General features: G+C 38.3%; 1 protein-coding gene across 8 annotated transcripts in view; it reads left to right on the plus strand.

The window, feature by feature from the left end:
- The window catches only part of letm1 (leucine zipper-EF-hand containing transmembrane protein 1), a 209,136-nt gene that overhangs the window by 174,569 nt on the left and 13,844 nt on the right, over positions 1–20,723 (plus strand). For 6 of the 8 annotated variants that reach the window (XM_072256593.1, XM_072256595.1, XM_072256598.1 and 3 more), the window contains 4 exons: positions 939–1,118; positions 2,846–3,001; positions 12,036–12,170; positions 15,404–15,597. In XM_072256593.1, coding sequence (XP_072112694.1) covers positions 939–1,118; positions 2,846–3,001; positions 12,036–12,170; positions 15,404–15,597 — 665 coding nt within the window. The remainder of the gene's footprint in view (positions 1–938; positions 1,119–2,845; positions 3,002–12,035; positions 12,171–15,403; positions 15,598–20,723) is intronic. The other 2 variants (XM_072256594.1, XM_072256596.1) reach the window with 1 other exon arrangement.

The raw sequence follows: 20,723 nt of genomic DNA on the forward strand, positions 1-20,723 counted from the left end.
AATATACCCGCGGACTTGGACTTCACTGCAGTCTGTGGCAGAGCATTCCACAGGTTTACTACCCTCTGGCTAAAAAAAATTCCTCTTGTTCTGGATACCCCCCCCCCCATAAGAAATATAAGAAATATCCTCTCCATGTCCACCCTATCTAGTTCTGGCAACATTTGGTGGGTTTCAATGAGATCCACCCCCCCCCCCCCCGCATGCTTCTAAATTCCATTGGGCGCAGGCTCAAAGCTGCGAAATGCCCCTCGTGTGTTAACCTCTTTATTCCTGGAATCATCCTTGTGAACCTCCTCTGAATTTTCTTCAATGCCAACACATCCTTTCTGAGATATGGGGCCCAAACCTGTTGACAATACCCCAAGTGCGGCCTGACTAGTGTCTTGTGAAGGTTCAGCATTATCTCCTTGCTTTTATATTTGATTCCCCGTGAGATAAATGCCAACATTGCATTTGCCTTTTTTCCTTCTGGGAGTCTTGAATGCGGACTCCTAGTGGTGCTTCTCTGGCAAGATTAGAAAGTCCTGCACTTATGTATGTCAACAGCCAATATTTATACACAAGTTCTGTCCTGCTGAAAATACCACCGATTGGTTTTAAGTTCAGGACAGTATATTATGCTCAAATTAGTATTGGATGATTGACTTTGTATTGCTTTATAGGAAGAAATAGTTTACTGAACTTGAATGCCAAATTTAGTCGAATAATTTGTACCTTTGTTGATGCAGTACATTTTATGGGGTGAATTTGTTAATAGGGAAAACTTCATTTTACTTGTGGTGAAAGTGAAGGATGAAGGAAAATTATTCATACTATATTTTGTCTTTTTTTTAACAAGAAGATTGTTTCTGTTGGTCAGTCATTGAGGTGCTATCTGAAGCATGCTTCATTCAGTTCTCTGCTGGTTTGCCTCTTTATGGCATTCTTTTATGTAGGCAAAGGAAGCTCAAGTGAAAGTAGCAGAAGTTGAATGTGACAAGGTGGATAATAAAACCAAATTAGAAGCAACATTGCAAGAAGAAGCAGCCATCAAAAAGGAGAACCAGGAGCGTGAGATGGAACGGATGGCAGAAGCTGCTGAGAAAGCTAAAGAGAGCTTACAAGTTGAAGCCAGGGTGGGTATCTTGACACTTCTTTCACTCGTTGAAATTTTAAGCATTAGTTTACAATGATGAGAAGTGCATAACTTTGAGAATTGAAAAAGATGTGCAAGACTGCTAAGATTTTGAAATATTTTAATGCGTAGCATTTGATGAAAAGAGTTGCAATTCAATAAGAATATTTAAATTGGAAAATGTAATTTCATCTAGACTGGTAGAAATTCATAGCACAAGCATAGATTTTCTTCTAGTGCAAACTAAACCTCAAGTCCGAATAGAGTCATAGAGTAATACAGTATGGAAACAAGCCCTTTGAAACAGCTCATTGATGGCAGCGAATTGCACACCTAAACTACGTATTTTGCATTTGAATTGAATTGACTATTCCTTACATCCTTCACACACATGAGGATTAAAAATCTTTACATTACGTCTCTGTCTAAATGTGCAATGTGCAATCATAGTAATTTATAATAATTTATGATAAATAGAACAGTTAATGGATAAATAGAACAGTTAATGTAACATAGAAATGCACTCAGTCAACGTGAGTTAATCAATCTGATAGCCTAGTGGAAGAAGCTGTCCTGGAGCCTGTTGGTCCTGACTTTTATGCTGCTGTACCGTTTCCCCGATGGTAGCAGCTGGAGAATAGATTGTGGTTGGAGTGACTTGGGTCCCCAATGATCCTTTGGGCCCTTTTTTCACAACTGTCTTTGTAAATGTCCTGAATCATGGGAAGTTCACAATTACAGATGCACTGGGCTGTCTGCACCACACTCTGCAGAATCCTGCGATTAAGGGAGGTACTTGGCCCATATACCTCTAAATCTTTATCATCCATGTACTTACCCTAATGACTTTTTGATGTTGTTATTGTACCTGCCTCAATTAAATTCTTTGGCAGCTCGTTCCATATATTCACTACCCTCTGTGTGAAGAAGCGGCCCCTCAGATCCCTCTTAATTTTTTCCCCTCTCACTTTATCTTATGCTTCCAGTTTTTGGTTCCTTTTTGCTTGGAAAAAATACTGGGTGCATTCACCCTATCCACACTCCTCATGATTTTATACACTCTAAAAGTCAATTTTGTCTATTGGATTTTGTATTTCATCTTGATTCTAAAGGTATTGTCACCATTTAACTGAAGTTGGGTCAGATTTGAAATGTTTTTGGATTGAAGTCCCACTCCAAAGTCTTGAAGATAAATTCTAGGCAGATGTTCCAGCATATGTTTTGTGCATATATCAATGAATTGAGTAACAGTGATCTCCAAGATGACTATTAAAGATCTTGTGTTCTTGAGACACCAGTTTTTCTTGTGCTTTGGCCAATTAAAATTAATTTCTGCTCATTATCTGGTGGTTTGGGACATGTGTGATAGAATGCTGTTTGAGGGTAGAATGTGACTCAGAAAAATGTGGCATTGTTTACTGGGGTGCATGAAGAGGAATGGAAGTTTGTTTTTTTTTATAAGATGAGAGACTGAGAAACAAGGGTTATAGGGACAATGCAGGAATGTGGTATTGAGCTAGAAGATCAGCTTTGACCTTAAATGACTTTGCAGGCTTGAAGGGCAGCATATATTTCTTGTACTTTTATATCAACTGCTTTTTATTGTAATAACACTTCATTCAAAAGCATTTATTTGCTTATTAGAATGACTTGAAAGATGCTTAAAAATTGTGTGACCTTTTCTGTTGCTATTTTATTTGTGTCAATTCTCTTAATTATGTGTTTTAGAAGGAAGTAGAATCAGCAGTGAATCTGGAAGCAGCAACTGTCAAAGTGAAGGAGAGCCAAATTGCTATTGATACAGAACATGAATTGGCTGATGTTGACCTGGCTATGCATTCTGAGACCTTGAAAGATACAGCCCCAGTATTAGAAGGAATAAAGGTTTGTTTTAAAGTAAATGCTGATCATCTATATTTTCAGTCATTTTGTCCATTTGTTGGCATTAACCCCAAATATTCTGATCAACTTTCAAACTAGAAAATATCTCAATGGTTTGGGAGGAAGGGCATGTAATTAGTATATAAGAAGCATCACTGGATAGCGCTAATCTGGACGACAGTTCTGTTTTTACTCTTGTAGATTAAATTGTGAATTTATAAATGTGAAACATTCTATGGCAGAAAGTTTTCTCATCCCATTTTTTTCTAGGTTTAAATTCCAGAAATGTAGAGTGTTTCAAAAATTACTGTGTGATAGAATCTGAGCGTTATATAGATAAAGTGTATTGGTTAATGCAAATTTGGAGTAATTATTTTCTGAAAATATGTTTAGGCTAGGCTGATGAATTTTATCAGCAATAACAGCTTTTAAAGAAATGTTATAGACAATAGGTGTAAGAGTAGGCCATTCAGCCCTTTGAACCAGCACCACCGTTCACTGTGATCATGGCTGATCATCCACAATCAGTATCCAGTTCTTGCCTTATCCCCATAACCTTTGATTCCACTACCTTTAAGAGTTCTATCCATCTCTTTCTTGAAAACATCCGGAGACTTGGCCTCCACTGCCTTCTGGGGCAGAGCATTCCACATATCCACCACTCTCTGGGTGAAAAAGTTTTTCCTCAACTCCGTTATAAATAGCCTATCCCTTATTCTTAAACTGTGGCCTCTGGTTCTGGACTCACCCATCAGTGGGAACATGCTTCCTGCCTCCAGTGTGTCCAATCTCTTAATAATCTTATATGTTTCAATCAGATCCCCTCTCATCCTTCTAAATTCCAGTGTATACAAGCCCAGTCACTCCAATCTTTCAACATATGACAGTCCCGCCATCCCGGCAATTAACCTTGTGAACCTACGCTGCACTCCCTCAATAGCAAGAATGTCCTTCCTCAAATTTGGAGACCAAAACTGCACACAATACTCCAGGTGTGGTCTCACCAGGGTCCTGTACAGCTGCAGAAGGACCTCTTTGCTCCTATACTCAATTCTCCTTGTTATGAAGGCCAGCATGCCATTAGCTTTCTTCACTGCCTGCTGTACCTGCAAGCTTGCTTTTAGTGACTGATGTACAAGAACACCTAGATCTCATTGTACTTCCCCTTTTCCTAATTTGACTCCATTTAGATAATAATCTGCCTTCCTGTTCTTACCACCAAAGTGGATAACCTCACATTGATCCACATTAAACTGCATCTGCCATGCATCCGCCCACTTACCCAGCCTGTCCAAGTCACCCTGCATTCTCATAACATCCTCCTCAGATTTCACACTGCCACCCAGCTTTGTGTCATCTGCAAATTTGCTAATGTTACTTTTAATCCCTTCATCTAAATCATTAATGTATATTGTAAACAGCTGCAGTCCCAGCACTGAACCCTGCAGTACCCCACTGGTCACCGCCTGCCATTCTGAAAGGGACCCATTAATCGCTACGCTTTGTTTCCTGTCAGCCAGCAAATTTTCAATCCATGTCAGTACTCTGCCCCCAATACCATGTGCCCTAATTTTGCCCACTAATCTCCTATGTGGGACTTCATCAAAGGCTTTCTGAAAGTCCAGGTACACTACATCCACTGGCTCTCCCTTGTCCATTTTCATAGTTACATCCTCAAAAAAAATTCCAGAAGATTAGTCAAGCATGATTTCCCCTTCGTAGATCCATGCTGACTTGGACCTATCCTGTTACTGCCATCCAAATGTGTTGTAATTTCATCTTTTATAATTGACTCCAGCATCTTTCCCACCACTGACGTCAGGATAACCGGTCTATAATTCCCTGTTTTCTCTCTCCCTCCTTTCTTAAAAAGTGGGACAACATTAGCCACCCTCCAATCCACAGGAACTGATCCTGAATCTATAGAGCATTGGAAAATGATTACCAATGCATCCACGGTTTCTAAAGCCACTTCCTTCAGTACCCTGGGGTGCAGGCCATCAGGTCCCGGGGACTTATCAGCCTTCAGACCCAACAGTCTATCCAACACCATTTCCTGCCTAATATAAATTTCCTTCAGTTCATCCATTACCCTAGGTCCTTTGGCACTATTATATCTGGGAGATTGTTTGTGTCTTCCCCAGTGAAGACAGATCCAAAGTACCTGTTCAGCTCGTCTGCCATTTCCTTGTTCCCCATAATAAATTCACCCTTTTCTGTGTTTAAGGGCCCAATTTTGGTCTTAACTATTTTTTTTTTTTCTTTTCACATGCCTAAAGAAGCTTTTACTATCCTCCTTTATATTCTTGGCTAGTTTACCTTCATACCTCATTTTTTCTCCGCGTATTACCTTTTTAGTTATCTTCTGTTGCTCTTTAAAAGTTTTCCAATCTTCCGGCTTCCCACTCATCTTTGCTATGTTATACTTCTCTTTTATCTTAATACTGTCCTTTACGTCCCTTGTCAGCCACGGCCTCCCCTTACTCCCCTTAGGATCTTTCTTCCTCTTTGGAATGAACTGATCCTGCACCTTCTGCATTATTCCCAGAAATACCTGCCATTGTTGTTCCACTGTCATCCCTGCTAGGGTATTGTTCCACTGAACTTTGGCCAGCTCCTCCCTCATAGCTCCATAGTTCCCTTTGTTCAACTGTAATACTGACACTTCTGAGTTTCCCTTCTCCCTCTCAATTTGTGGATTAAAATTTATCATATTATGGTCATTACCTCCTCATGATAGAGTTGAGAAAGAGACTGAAGAGGTTTGAAGTGTTGGGCATATTAGCAGAGATAGTGCCACTAAATGTAAATGTTCAACCTCAAGAACCTTTAAGATCCAATTAACATTAAATGATGACTGAGTAGCTGACTGTGCAGCTACTGTTCTTCCTAAATGGTAACTGACAACTGTGACTGGGCTTAAAATGAAGCTGAACCCAAGCAGACATTTAGGATATTCTTAACTACAAAAATGAGGGTGATTGGAGTCCTTAACTTTGAAGTATTTATATTCTTCCAAGCATTACCCTCTTTGGATTAATGGAAGGGCCTACAATTGATAACTGGCATAAGGGTGCAGAGATTTGGCATGTATTTGGCATGTATGTATTAGAGGAAAGGCAGAAGCACAGATTGTTTACTAGCTTCTCCAGGTTGTTAGACGTGATCGCTGAAGGTTTTCCCTTGATTATCTACAGAAGTGATTAAATGGAAAAGACTGCTAGTTGGCATATCTATGGCTATATATTATTTATGAGATCATGTAGTACTTGTTAATTGTGTCATTTAAAGTTTTTATTTGTATGCATGCACAAGGATGTGGATCTTTTGTTGTAGTTAATGAGACCCTTTTCACTCCACAAACTCCTTCACCTTCATTTTCTGTTAAGTATAACTAAGCAGATCTTTGAGAGGATCTTAGGGTACGTCCACACTACGCCGGATAATTTTGAAAACAAAGCTTTTTCTCTTTGTTTTGCCCTCCCGTCCACACTGAGCCGGCATTTTCAGCCCCTGAAAATGGAGATTTTCGAAAACACTCTCCAGAGTGAATAAATCTGAAAACGCTTAATACCTGGTGTAGTGTGTACGGGGTAAATGGAGAGATTTAAAAACATTGTCTTGACAACACCACAACAACAATGCTTTTTTGCTTTTTTCTGCTTCTGCTTGGTACTGCGCAAGCTGTTATAATGCACAGTCAGTGTGAACGGCGTGAGAGTTAAATTGTAAAGTGAGCTTTTTCGACTATTTAAAAACGCTGTCGTGATGTGCTGGAACAGATATTCGTTGTTTTCTTGAATGCCACCACCTAACAATTTCAGAACAGATGAACGAGACTGAAGCCAGAAGGGTTAGAAATGTACTCACCAAATACTTTGACCCATAGCTTACTGAATAAATAAGTATACTCACTTCGCCCTGTTTTCTGTCCTTGCTTGTATGAAGATGGTTTACCTATTTATGCAAGTACTTCTCTGACAATAGATGTGTAACAGCCTAATGTAACATTGTAGGGAAATACAAGATGATGCTGATGCGGACGTTTTATACATTTAACAGGGTGCTTTATTAATGCAACAGAGTTAGTCAGGTTTTCAATGTTTGTTGTCAGCTAGGTCATACTGTCCGTGAACTCCCTGTCGGTTGCCTCCATACGCTCCAGTATTTGTTTTTTTTTTTAAGTTTTAAGTCCTCCTGCGCGAGAGCCAAGAGCAATTCCTTTAAAGTTTTTCTACTCTGTAACTGGACAAATGCGCACTAAGTATACCGTTTCCTCTTCGCTTGTTTTCTGTGCATGCCCAGTAGGAGGAGATTCGCCCAAATATCAGCCTAATGTGGACAGAGATGTTTTGAAAAACGTTTAGTGTGGACGCCTGTCGTTTTTACTCGAAACCGGTGTTTTCAAAATTATCCGGCGTAGTATGGATGTAGCCTTAGTGTGGTGTTGAAAGTAACTTGCAGTTCTTGGACGAGTCTTCATGATTTGAAGGAACTAAAATAAGCAAAATATCATGTTCCAGATTTTGGAGCCAAATGGTGGTGTTTCTGCAGGAGCTCTGGTCAAGCATGTATTATTTATGTCTCATGATTTTATCAAATAAGCACCCTAAGGGATCATAGCCTTCATAGAAATCTTATATTAGCTTCATAACTCTGTGTAAACTACAAGTAAATATGAAGTGACTCGGGAAAAATCTTTAAATTTCAAAAGAGCACTGAAATTCAAATTTAATTACCAAGTTTTTATAAATATTAGTCTCTAATAATTATTAATAAACTTTTAATTCTGAGTTTTTTTTAGCAGTAATAAAATCCATTAAAAATAAAATTTGGTCTGAATGGCCTTTATTTTCTACTTTTAAGTTGTCAGTGCGATATATCCATTAGAGTTATTACATTGACTATTGATGTAAGAAATCTGACGGCATTGATCTAAAATTGAGCCATTTCAGCTACTTTTCTATCTGTTTTTCCATGCTGTCACAGTTTAAGAAGTGGCAAAGGTATCTACGCATCAAGGTTAGGTGAATGTCTCTGTACTTCTGGCGTTTTTAAAAAGAATTCTGTATAATAGCCTTGTTTATTCTCTCTATATCCATACGAAGAGCAGAAAGATTTGTTTCTCTGATGGTCAGGAAGGTATATAATCTGCTGATTTTGGTTGGTCATTATTAGAGATGTCATACAGCTGTGGCACTCTGTCAAGAGTTTACAGTATCTGCTCTGCATTTTTAATAACAGCTGACTTTGGGAATTCTGTTTGAGAAATTTCAGTGGTGATGTAATGTGTATTCAGATATTTTTATGTAAAGCAAGCTGAAATATAAAAGTTGCTATTATATTTATTATAATATTATTAAAAGTTGTGTATGGTGAGACTATTTCTGGAGTGGATTGAGTTCTGGACAGTAAAATTTCTCTTTTAATAGATAGATAGATATACTTTATTAATCCCGAGGGAAATTTGGTTTCGTTACAGCCGCACCAACCAAGAATAGAGCGTTAAGTATAGTAATACAAAAAACCCCAACAGTCAAACAACAAAATACAAACTATGCCAGATGGAGAATAAGTCCAGGACCAGTCTATTGGCTCAGGGTGTCTGACCCTCCACGCAAGGAGCTGCACGTTTGATGGCCACAGGCAGGAACGACCTCCCGTGCCGCCAAGTGTTGTATCACGGCGGAATGTGGCCGAAGTCCAACAGTAAAAAGTTCAATGTCCAATCTGCAAACACGTTCCTCGATCGTAATATACCCCGGATTGCACCATCCATTGTTAGCCAGCTCAGTAAGCACCCCAATCCTTCATGCTTACTGCTCTTGGTGCACTTCCGGTCAGCCAGAACGGTATTACCCACCGAACTCCTCTTCTCTAAAAGTCTCTGTTGTCTTGACCCGGTCCTCTTTCCTTGGCTTTGTGATCCCCCCTGTGTGTTTTCTGTTTCTGTCTGCCGCTCTGTTCGTTAAGCTGGCCGGAATTTGCTGGTCCGTGGAATACACAGTGCGACCTTGCTTCTGTCCCGCGTGTCAGGATGTAACCATTTCTAGCGCTAAAGATAACCCAAATAAAACTCTCTCTACCAGCATATTAGAGAGGGTGCAGCTTCGACGTGTTACCGTGAGAAAAAAATACAAAAAATAACGTAAATTAAAAGTAAGAAGAAGAAAGTAAAAGAATAGATCAGAGCGGCTGTACCAGGCTGCATGCACGACCGGCGCATGCGGAGAGTGTAGAACAATTCAATATTTGGCTAAATTATAAAAGGCTGAACTTCTATTCCCTTGTGCATAGAAGATAAAGGATTAATTTAAGATGAAGATGGTTAGCTCTGGAAATACTTTTCACTTGGTGAGGCAATAGCCAGCTAATCACTTTAAACCTGTGACCTGTTTCTTTATACCTCAGCTATTTAAAACATTTCCTTAAAAAATGAATGGTTAAATTGAAAAAGAAGAAGAAAGCCCTTAACTCTGAGTGGAGTCATCGGGACTCTGTCATGCTGGCATTTTTTTTTTTTAGCAGGCTTTCTTATTTTTATGAGGCCGAGTTGCTAGCTCGACACTCAACCCAGCACGGATGGAAAGCATGCAAGGGAGCTGGCTGGATTCGAACTCAGGAGCCTTCTCTCTGAAGTCTGGCGCTGATGCCACTACGCCACCAGTCGGCAATGGTTAAACTACTTCTGCAAAATGTCTGCTTGGCATTTTGTCATTAACTATGATACTTCATTCTGCATTGTTTCCTTTTTTTTTACTACCGTGATGTACTTAAGGCATGATCTTAATGACATTCATACAGAAGCTTTTCACTGTATCTCAGTACATGTGACAATAATAAACCAGTAATGCCAACACCAGTTTCTCTTGTCTGTCCAGTTTTAATGATCTTTCATCATATGAACAATTTTGCTAATTAGTTGAGAAAGGCTTACTAACTATCAATTTGCATTAATCTGTAGTTAATCCCCTTTTTATCATTCTCCCCACTTTCTTTTCAACAGCCTCAAATTTCTACCATTCTCCTACACACTAGTGCTAATTTATAGTTGCCATTTAATGTACTAACCTGAACATCTTTGGAATGTAGGAGGAAACTAGACCACTCAGTGGAAACCCATATAGTCATAAGCAGAACCTGCAAACTCCACATAGAAGTCACCTGAAGTGAGAATTGAACCCATAACTCGGGCACTGTGAGGTAGCAGCAGAACTGCCCTGTAATTCTGTCTGCATCCTCTTCAAGACCATCATGTTGTTTCTAAATTCTGCTCCTGAGTTTTTGACGCGTTGCTGTAGCTGAGACTGAATAGTGATTTCTACAGTAAACATTTTGCAAAGTTTTCCTGGATTATTGATGTATATCAAACAGTAGTGATTTTACCACTGTTGCTTGAGCAGATCTACTATAAATACTTATTTGCTATCATTTTCTTCCTCCAACTAATTTTGTATAATATGACTCTGTTGCCTTTTTTATCATGTAGACTTGGTATGATATCGACTGCTTTTTTTTCCTTGTACAAAATACCAAATGAATAGCCCTTAATTTACTTTTTAGTTATCTCATTTAAAATGTCAGTAAGGGTAGCTGAGCATAATTTGTCTTTAGATCCATACTGTGTTTTATTTGTTCATTCTTGTTCCATTGGATGCTAATTTCCTTCTAGAATACACAGATCTGGAAGGAATTTTTGCCATATGGTGATTGCACCCAGTAACTCTTTGATATTTAATAAGATGACTTAAGTGGTTATTGTTATGGGATGCATAGTGGGTTTCCAATCCTGAAGTGCCTTTGTTTTTCTCTGTATCATTTTTATCCATATTGTAAATTAATTAGTCCTTTCTCCAGCTAGAAAAGAGAAAGATCATCCAAAGTTCTTATCAATTTCTAGTCAGCATTATTGCTTGTTTTTGTGAAGAAAGAAGCGGGTTTAATTTTTATGTACTTCAGCCTTTTTGTGGTTGGAATGCATTCACTGTCGAAGTTGCATTGGACTTGAGAGCAGGAGTAAGCTGGGTACAATAAATTATCTTTGCTTATGGGTGACTACAGAAGTTATTTACCCATTTACTTAAAAATGGGAAAGTTAATTAAACAAGGAAGGGAAAAATACTTGCACTACAAAATTGTATGGAAACTAAAACTGACTTTTTAACTATTTACTGTAATAGTATTTCTAGTTTTCTTCATTTTTGCCTGTTAGTATTTAGTTTGATTTGTGCTGCACCTTTTCATGGTCATTTTTGTAGCATTGAACTTCGGTATCTTTCTGCTCTGTAGGATATCTTAGACTGCACAACTTGAAAGTGTTGACATTATTACCAGCAGTAGCTGAATTACAAACAGCATGTCAATGATGGCTAAATGGAATGAATAATCAACTAATTTAGAAATTTCTTGTGTGGGTGTTGTGAGATTAAATTTTGGCTAGGACATGGATGATCTACTAGATCCTTTGAATTGTAGCATGTGCAGAGGGCATTTTTTGTTTAGCACATTATTGAATGATTAGATGCCAAAATTCCATTATGTTCAAGAGTCTGCTTAAGTTATAATCAAATCCTAATATCAAACTTGAAATCTCAAAGTTTTAATGATGTCTGGAATGCTGCCACTCATACCTATTTAATGGATTGGATATTTGTTGCATTTTCTTACTGACCTTTATTTCTTATAAATAGTTGTAATTCATTAAAAGATAAAGGCAGATAATTGATGCACTGCTATTTTTTAACCTAAAGCTGTCTCCTGTAATCCTTTTCACTTCTTTCAACAGTATTCTTTAAATCTTTTTCCCCCAAGTTTTATCCAATTTTTGTTTCAAGTTGTCTAGTTACCTCTGGTCTCCTGTAATGAAAATGTTCTGTGGTTTGATAACTATTACAAGCTTGCAACAAACTAAAGTTAATAATCCAGAGGTAAATAAGTGGCAGAGATTACAAAATTCTGAACTTCAGTGAGGTCTGGATCATTAACCTTTTCAAACTTTAAGTTACAATTCATACTGATGTACTTGCATTTGTTTTAGGGTGAAGAAATTACAAAGGAGGAAATAGATATGCTCAGTGATGCTTGCATAAAGTTGCAAGAACAGAAGAAACTACTAACTAAAGAGAAGGAAGAGCTGGAGGAATTAAAGGACGATATACAAGAGTATAGTGAGGTAGGAAAATATTTGAATCAAATGTAAGTATTCACATCTTTTCTCCTTGAGCTGCTCTGTACTACAAGAAACAGTGGCAGCCTACCAATGGGATAACTCTTTATTGCTTGGACTAGAAATGTACCACATATAAATGGCTCTAAAATAATGCTGAAGTTGGTCCAGTTCAATGGGTTGGCGAACATTGAGCAACTCTACTTTCCTACTCTTGACGTAGCCTTATAAATTGTAGCATGTCAAATAATGACTTTGGCCTCTTCTGCACCCTTTACTAACTGTCTTCAGCAATGAACTTCAGATACCTTATGGGTGAAGACACAAGACTGCAGATGCTGAAATCTGCAGTAATACATCATCTGCTGGAAGAACTCAGTGAGTTGTGCAGCATCAGTGGGGTGAAAGAAATTGTCACTGATTCGGGCCGATATCCTTCATTAGGATTTGTGGGTGAAATAGTCTCTACTTTAAATATCTCCCCAATATTACAACCTTGAACTGAGAAAAATAAGAACTTCCTGCCCACTTTTATTTAGACCCTTTTTATAATTTAACATGCCACAATTAAGTATACTCTCAAGCTCCTTTTCCAAATAAAATAATCCCAGTCATCCAGCCTCTCTTCATAATTTAAAATTTCCCAGTATTCTTGTACGTTCTTCTGTCAGCATGAACTGAATCCTTCTTTATTGTGATGACCAGAACTGTATTCAAGACTCATTCTCTGATGTAGTTACTATTTGAATATAAACTGCTTTGAATATACAACTCCTGGCCTTTATATTCTGTGCCTCTGCTAATAAAGGAAATAATCCTGTCGGTAACATTAACGGTCTATCCTGCTACCTTTAGGAATCTTAAGCAAGATACTTAAGCTATTTATCAATACCTTGCAAAATTCTGCAATTTACTGGGTATTTATTCCCTTCCCAAATATCTCATGCTTCTCTGTAATAATTTCTACATTCTTGCTCTGATTTCTTTTTGCAACTCATCTTATTAAAAATCAGTGCTATAAGAAGCATCTGTTACAAAAATTTATGAATTGCAACAGTATCTTTAATTTTTTGATGAAAGCTCCTCCTTGCTTCATAGATACTGCATGGACTACTGAGTATTTCTTGATTTATTCTTACTTACCAATACATAGTTTCATGTCCCTTTGTCTCCCTAATTACCATTTAACATTCAACCTGTACTTTCTCTACCATGGTCTTTCTATTGTATTGAACTGTTATCTGATGTGTGAAATTTCCTTAAGCAGGGTGTGGTAAATCTTTTAGAATTTCTGAGCCCTTGAAGTCTATGGAATCTCAGTACTAAAAATATTGTTCAAAGCCTTGAATATATTCCAGACTAAGAGGATTAGAGGACATGGAGATTAAAAAGCAAAATGAACTTGAGGCATTGGGTTAGACATGATTGTATTGAATGGCGTAGTAAGTTTGATTGGCTTTATAGTCTAATAGTGCTATTTTCTTATTTTCTTAGCCTTTTGCTTTTTTAACTGTTTGAATTACCGCAAAGGCCTATTGAAATTTGTAGAACTTTAGATTTGGAGGTCACATCCTTTTTCATGTGGGAAGATTGTTGCACTCACTCTTTTCCTTCCATGTCTCCCTGCTCTGATTGATCTGCTTTCAATAACAGTATTATTTTGTTGAATCTTGTCACAGACATGTAAAATTGTCCTTTTTACCCCCCAAATGAAAACTTTCCTTTACCTATCCTTTTTCCACAAGTACATAAAATACAGCTGCTTGCAGTCACTACTGCTATAAAAAGTTCCATTCATTAAAATGAGGCTTGGAAAAGCCTTGACTAGTTAGTTTTCTTGCTGAACTATAAAAATTCAGTACTCTTATTTTTAGATTGATTTATATCTATGCTGATAATTCCCTTATGGCTCATGGCCAGCTGATTTTTATGGATATAGTTTATCTCTCCCTTGTGCATCAGTTCAAAAAATGACCTCACTTGATCATCCATATTCTAAGCTGTCATTGGCCCTATTAATAAATATTGTGAGTATCCTACTTTTTCAAAATACCTTCAGTTTAATCTGAAAGCTCTTTTAAACTCTTGAAGCTGTTCTTTTTCCCTCTCTCTCAACAGATGCTGCTCAACCAGCAGATCATTTTCCTTTGTTTAGAAATACAGCATGGTAACAGGCCCTTCTGGCCAACGGGCCTACACCGCCACGTTACACCCATGTGACTAATTAACCTACTAACCCGTATATCTTTGGAAAGTGGGAGGAAACCCATACGATCATGGCATGGGGAGAATGTACAAACTCCTTACAGAGAGCAGGGAAAACTGAACCTGGGTTGCTGGCACTGTAATGGCGTTACATTACTGCTCATTACTCCAGATTCCATCATCTGCAATCCCTTGTATCTCTCTGCTTTATTTATCGAACTAATTATGTTATACGTTTGCCAGACTCTATATAGTTGTTTACTTTCTACCTACCATGGACTTCAATTGTGAATTTATTTCTTCTTTTTTTTTGTCCTTTCCCTCCCACTGTAACATTTATTATTTGTGTTGCCTGTACCTATATGTCTGTCATGCTGCAGCAAGCAAGTTTTACATTGTATTTGTACATCACTATATCACATGACAACATAGTTAACTTGATTTCACTTTGTCTCTTCTGCCTTCGGAATGTGTGTTTTAATTCTCAGCTTTTTAATTCCAGTTTCATCTTCTCTCCCTAATATAATGCTTAGTTTCCCATGATTTCTCAAGCTAGCTGTAACAATGCTAGCAAATCATCCATGGTGCTATGGACATTATCCCATATGAAAAACAAATCCATTAACAGATCCTCCAGAACTGCTCCAGAATCTAAAACACCATCTTTTGCTGGCCACATATGGCTCTATACTATGCTTCTATTTCAGAGCTTGCTACCAAATGGCACTAGGACAAATTTTCAGACTGTACCCCCATTAATTTCTTCTCATTCTTATCACTTGGGACCATGACCTCTGGTCTGTCATTGATATCACCACCACCACTCCTGCCTCCACCTCTAAACAAGGTTTATCTAGAATTAGCACTGTTCATTTTGCAGAAACATATACTCATCTTCACACTAGAAGAATTAACAAATAATTGTACCATTGAGCCAGATTCATGATTCTTCTATTTTTATTTTTATTATCCCAGGAATTACAAATATTTTGCATGTCTCTATTGAAAGTTTTTTTTGTGTGTATTCCATGAAGGGTTTGCAGGAGATGAAGAAGGAATTATCTAAGACCGGCAAGGAAACGGTTGTGGAAGAATCGAAGGCAAGCAAGCGATTAACCAAGAGAGTAAATCGAATGATCAATCGAATTGACAAACTGATTGGTGAGCTGGAGACAGGAAAAGAGATGCTGGATGGTCAGTTGGACAGTGGCAAAGTGCAATCTGATGGGTATGTGGATGTTATACTTCATGCATGTTTTATTTCTTCTTGCTGTTTAAACTAGTCCTAATAGAAATTCTTAATTGTAGAAATTGTGCACCTATCAAATAATATAACAAACAATTTGGAAACACCCAGGAAGTGTTTGATGTCTCTGTACTCGGAGTTCGAAGGATCGTGGTAAATTTGTGTAATTCATTGGCATTGGGTTTTTTTAAGGCAGAAGTTGATTATAGTTTTTTGATTTAAGGGGTTAATGGTTGCAGAGAGAAGGTGGGTGAAATGGGTTGAGAAATAAACTCAGCCGTGATTAAATGGTGAAACAGACTCAGTGAGCCTAATTCTGCTTCTATGTCTTATGGCAGCATCACATCAGTTAAATGATTTAAATTATTCTGGCATCAGAGCAATATAGATACAATTTTGGAAGTTTGCAGCAAATTGCTCATGCTGATGCAGAGTGAATACCACCAATGTTCCTTACAGTGCCTATAAAAAGTATTCACCCTCTGCCCCCTTGGAAGATTTCATGCTTTATTATTTTACAACATTGAATCACAGTGGATTTAATTTGGATTTTTTTGACACTGGTCAACAGAAAAGACTCTTTCGTTTCAAAGTAAAAGCAAATTTCTACAAATTAGTCTAAATTTATTTCAATTATTGAACACAAAATAATTGATTGCATAATTATTCACCCCCTTCAAGTCAGTATTTAGTAGATTTTCCTTTGGCAGCAATTACAGCTTTGAGTTTGTGTGGATAGGTCTCTGTTTAATTATTGGATTAATCGTTTGTTTATTCAGTTTAGTAAGTGCAAAGGGAAGCGAAGCCCCTAAAATAGAAGCCAGTGAGAACCCCTGTACAGACTCGCACTCGAGGTTCACCCATCGTGGACACTGAATTTCATCCAAATCTTGTGTCCAGAATGTTAGGTATCGAATATTAAATGCCCAATAATAGAATGAAAAGTTCAGCAATGCCAAACCGCCATCCTTTTTTGATTTCTGTAAATATTTCTTTCTTAATCTAAGGATTTTTATTCTGCCATATATATGAAGAAATGTTAGAATCAATAATATCAAAAAAGGATTGAGAGATGAAGATTGGTACCACCAGAAATAGATACAGAAATTTAGGTAAAATAATCATCTTAACAGCATTGATTCGACCAATCAGTGATAGGGACAGTGGGGGACCATGTAGTAAGCAGTTGTTTAACATGATCAATTAAGGGTAAAAAGTTAACTTTAAATAGATCCTTATGCTTCTTAGTAATTTTAACACCCAAATAGGTAAAATAATCAGTAAGCAGTCTAAATGGTGATTGTCTATAGATTGGAACTTACATATTTAATGGAAAAAGCTCACTCTTATTAAGATTCAATTTATAACCAGAAAACCTACTAAACTGAGCAAATAATAATATTACTGCAGGAATGGATTTCTCTGGATTAGAGATATGTAGTAACAGGTCATCTGCATATAATGATACCTTATACGTCTCATTCCCACGAATAATGCCAAATATACTGGGTGAATCACGAAGAGTGATTGCCAAGGGCTCCAAGGCAATATCAAATAGTAAAGGGCCTAAAGGACAGCCCTGTCTAGTACCTCGAAAAAGCCTAAAAAAGGGGATCTCTGATTATTGGTAAGTACAGAAGCCAAAGGTATATGATATATCAATTTAATCCAAGATAGGAATTTTGGGCTAAAATTAAATTTCTCTAGGATGTTAAATAAATATTTCCATTCAACTCTATCAACTGCCTTCTTGGCGTCGTGAAAGAACACATTTTGGAGTTTTAGATGAAGAAGTATATTCAATGTTCATCAACCTAACATTAAAATATGAATAATGATTTTTAATAAATCCTGTCTGGTCATCAGAAACAATTTGTGGCAATACACTTTCCAATCTAATTGCTAATAATTTGGAAAAAATTTTGGAGTCCACATTTAACAAGGATATAGGTTTATATGATGCACATTCAGTAGGGTCTTTATCTTTTTTAGGAATTAAAGAAATAGATGCTTCATAAAAAGACTGTGGTAATTTACCTACAGATAAAGCATCCTTGAAAATTCTACATAACCAAGGAGAAAGTAGACTTGAAAAAGATTTTAAAACTCCTACTGTATACCCATCCAGGTCAGGTGTTTTACCAGAATTCATCAAAGAAATTGCTTTCTTTATTTCTTGTTCCGTAATGGGTGCATGTAATGATAAACATTAAGTGGTAATTTCGGAATATTCAATTTTCTTAGAAATTCATGCATTATGGTAGAATCGTCAGGAAATTCTGATTGGTATAAAGAGGTATAGAATTCTTGAAAAGATTTATTAATTTCATCGTGATCAACCGTCAAAGTACCATCCCGTTTACTAACTTTAATAATCTGACGTTTAGCCAAAGCAGTTTTCAATTGGTTGGCCAGTAATTTACCCGATTTATCACCATGTATATAATATTGACTCTTCGATTTAAGTAATTGATTTTCAATTGGGGAAGTTAGTAACAAACTGTGTTGCATCTGAAGTTCAACTCTCTTTTTGTAAAGCTCTGGTCACCTCACTACAGGAAGGTTGTGAATACTATAGAGACAGTGCAGAGAAGATTTACAAGGATGTTGCCTGGATTGGAGGGCGTACCTTATGAGAATAGGTTGAGTGAACTTGGCCTTTTCTCCTTGGAGCAATTGAGGATGAGAGGTGACCTGATAGAGCTGTACAAGATGATGAGGGGCATTGATCACTTGGATATGCAGAGGCTATTTCCCAGGGCTGAAATGGCTAACACAAGGGGGCATAGTTTTAAGGTACCAAATGCCTTCTTGGAAATAGGTACCAAGGGGATGTCAGGGGTAAGTTTTTCACAGAGAGTGCTAGATGCGTGAAATGCACTGCTGGGGGCAGTGGTGGAAGCAGATACAATAAGGTCTTTTAAGAGCCTCTTAGATAGGTACATGGTGCTTAGAAAAATGGAGGGCTATGTGCTAGGGAAATTCTGGGCAGTCTGTGGAGTAGGTTACATGGTCTGCATAACATTGTGGGCAGAAGGGCCTGCAATGTACCTTAAATTTGAGTTCCATGTTCTGTGTTCATTTTACCCCCTACATAAGCCTTCCAGAGTCTGCTGCAGTGAAGTATCCCCACTGTACTCCATGGTAGGGATGGTGTGTTTTTGATTACGTGCGGTGTTTGATGCTAAACATAGCATTTAGCCTGGTGGCCAAAAAGCTCAACTTTGGTTTCATCAGACCATAGAACCTTCTTCCAACTGACTTCAGAGTCTCCCACATGCCTTCTGGCAAACTCTAGCTGAGATTTCACGTAAGTTTTTTAAAACAATGCCACTCTCCCATAAAGCTACAACTGGTTAAACACCCAGGCAACAGTTGTATGCGCAATCTCTCCCATCTCAGTCGCTGAAGCCTGTAACTCCTCTAGAGTTGTCATAGGTGTCTTGGCGGCCTCCCTCACTAGTCCCCTTCTTGCACAGTCACTCAGTTTTTGAGAACAGCCAGCTGCAGGCAGATTTACAGCTGTGCCATATTCTTTCCATTTCTTGATGATTGACTTAACTGTACTTCAAGGGAAATTTTCTTGTATCTATTTTCTGACGTGCTTTTCAGTAACCTTTTAGCAAAGTTGCTGGAGTGTTCTTTTGTCTTCATGGATAACTCTTTTGCCAGGATATTGACTCACCAGCAATTGGACCTTGACCACCACCACCTCCCCATCCCTCTCCCCCCCTCCCTCTCCCCCCCTCCCTCTCCCCCCCTCCCTCTCCCCCCCTCCCTCTCCCCACCTCCCTCTCCCCACCTCCCTCTCCCCACCTCCCTCTCCCCCCCTCCCTCTCCCCCCCTCTCTCCCCCCCCTCTCTCCCCCCCCTTTCTCTCTCTCTCTCTTTCCTCCCCTCCCCCCCCCCCAACTTTAAGGTGCATTACCACCACCTGCTAGACTGAAGTGTGGGTCGTTTGATAAACAGGAGGAATGAAAAGAATTGCATTCCCTAAATTCTATATAATAAACCAGATACTTCATGATATAGGTCTGTATTTCTCTTGAAATCCCACTTAAAATGTCTTCTGTATCCACAGCAGTTTTTTTGTTTATCTTAAGCGCTCCTATCATCTTCACTCTTTCCCTTTTGGTACTTCTTACATTTAATCAATACATGTTCAACTGTTTCTGGTTGATTACAGTATTCACACAACCCAGTTGGATGTTGCCCTATTTAATGTAATGTGCAATTAAGACTTGTGTGTTCAATTCTTAAGCGACTGATGATCACTTCTATTTTTCTATATCCACCTGATATTCTTTTGTATCTGACTTGCCTTTGTATTTTGTACAGTTGTCTCCCTGCTTCACTCTCATCCCAGTGCTTCTGCCATGTGTCCTCAATAAGTGTTTTAATAATGTTTTTGATTTCCGCTTCGCTTGGAGGGATCTGGACCTCTTTTATAAACTATTTGAGTGATTGTTTAGCTATAATGTCCACTTTTTCATTACCATCCACACCACAATGAGCAGGAACCCAAAGAAAGCTTACCTCTACCCCATTTTTGGTCAGTGTATATAACTTGTATAGAATGTCCGATAAAATATCCTGTCTACTTTCTGATTTTCTTGATTTGTTAGAGGCTAACATAGAAACATAGAAAATAGGTGCAGGAGTAGGCCATTCGGCCCTTCGAGCCTGCACTGCCATTTATTATGATCATGGCTGATCATCCAACTCAGAACCCCGCCCCAGCCTTCCCTCCATACCCCCTGACCCCCGTAGCCACAAGGGCCATATCTAACTCCCTCTTAAATATAGCCATTAGGGGACCAAAACTGCACACAATACTCCAGATGTGGTCTCACCAAGGCCTTGTACAACTGCAGTAGTACCTCCCTGCTCCTGTACTCAAATCCTCTCGCTATAAATGCCAGCATACCATTCGCCTTTTTCACCGCCTGCTGTACCTGCATGCCCACTTTCAATGACTGGTGTACAATGACACCCAGGTCTCGTTGCACCTCCCCTTTTCCTAATCGGCCACCATTCAGATAATAATCTGTTTTCCTATTTTTGCCACCAAAGTGGATAACTTCACATTTATCCACATTAAATTGCATC

This window comes from Mobula birostris, chromosome 4 (assembly GCF_030028105.1).
Source record: "Mobula birostris isolate sMobBir1 chromosome 4, sMobBir1.hap1, whole genome shotgun sequence".
In the NCBI taxonomy this organism is placed as follows: Eukaryota; Metazoa; Chordata; class Chondrichthyes; order Myliobatiformes; family Myliobatidae; genus Mobula; species Mobula birostris.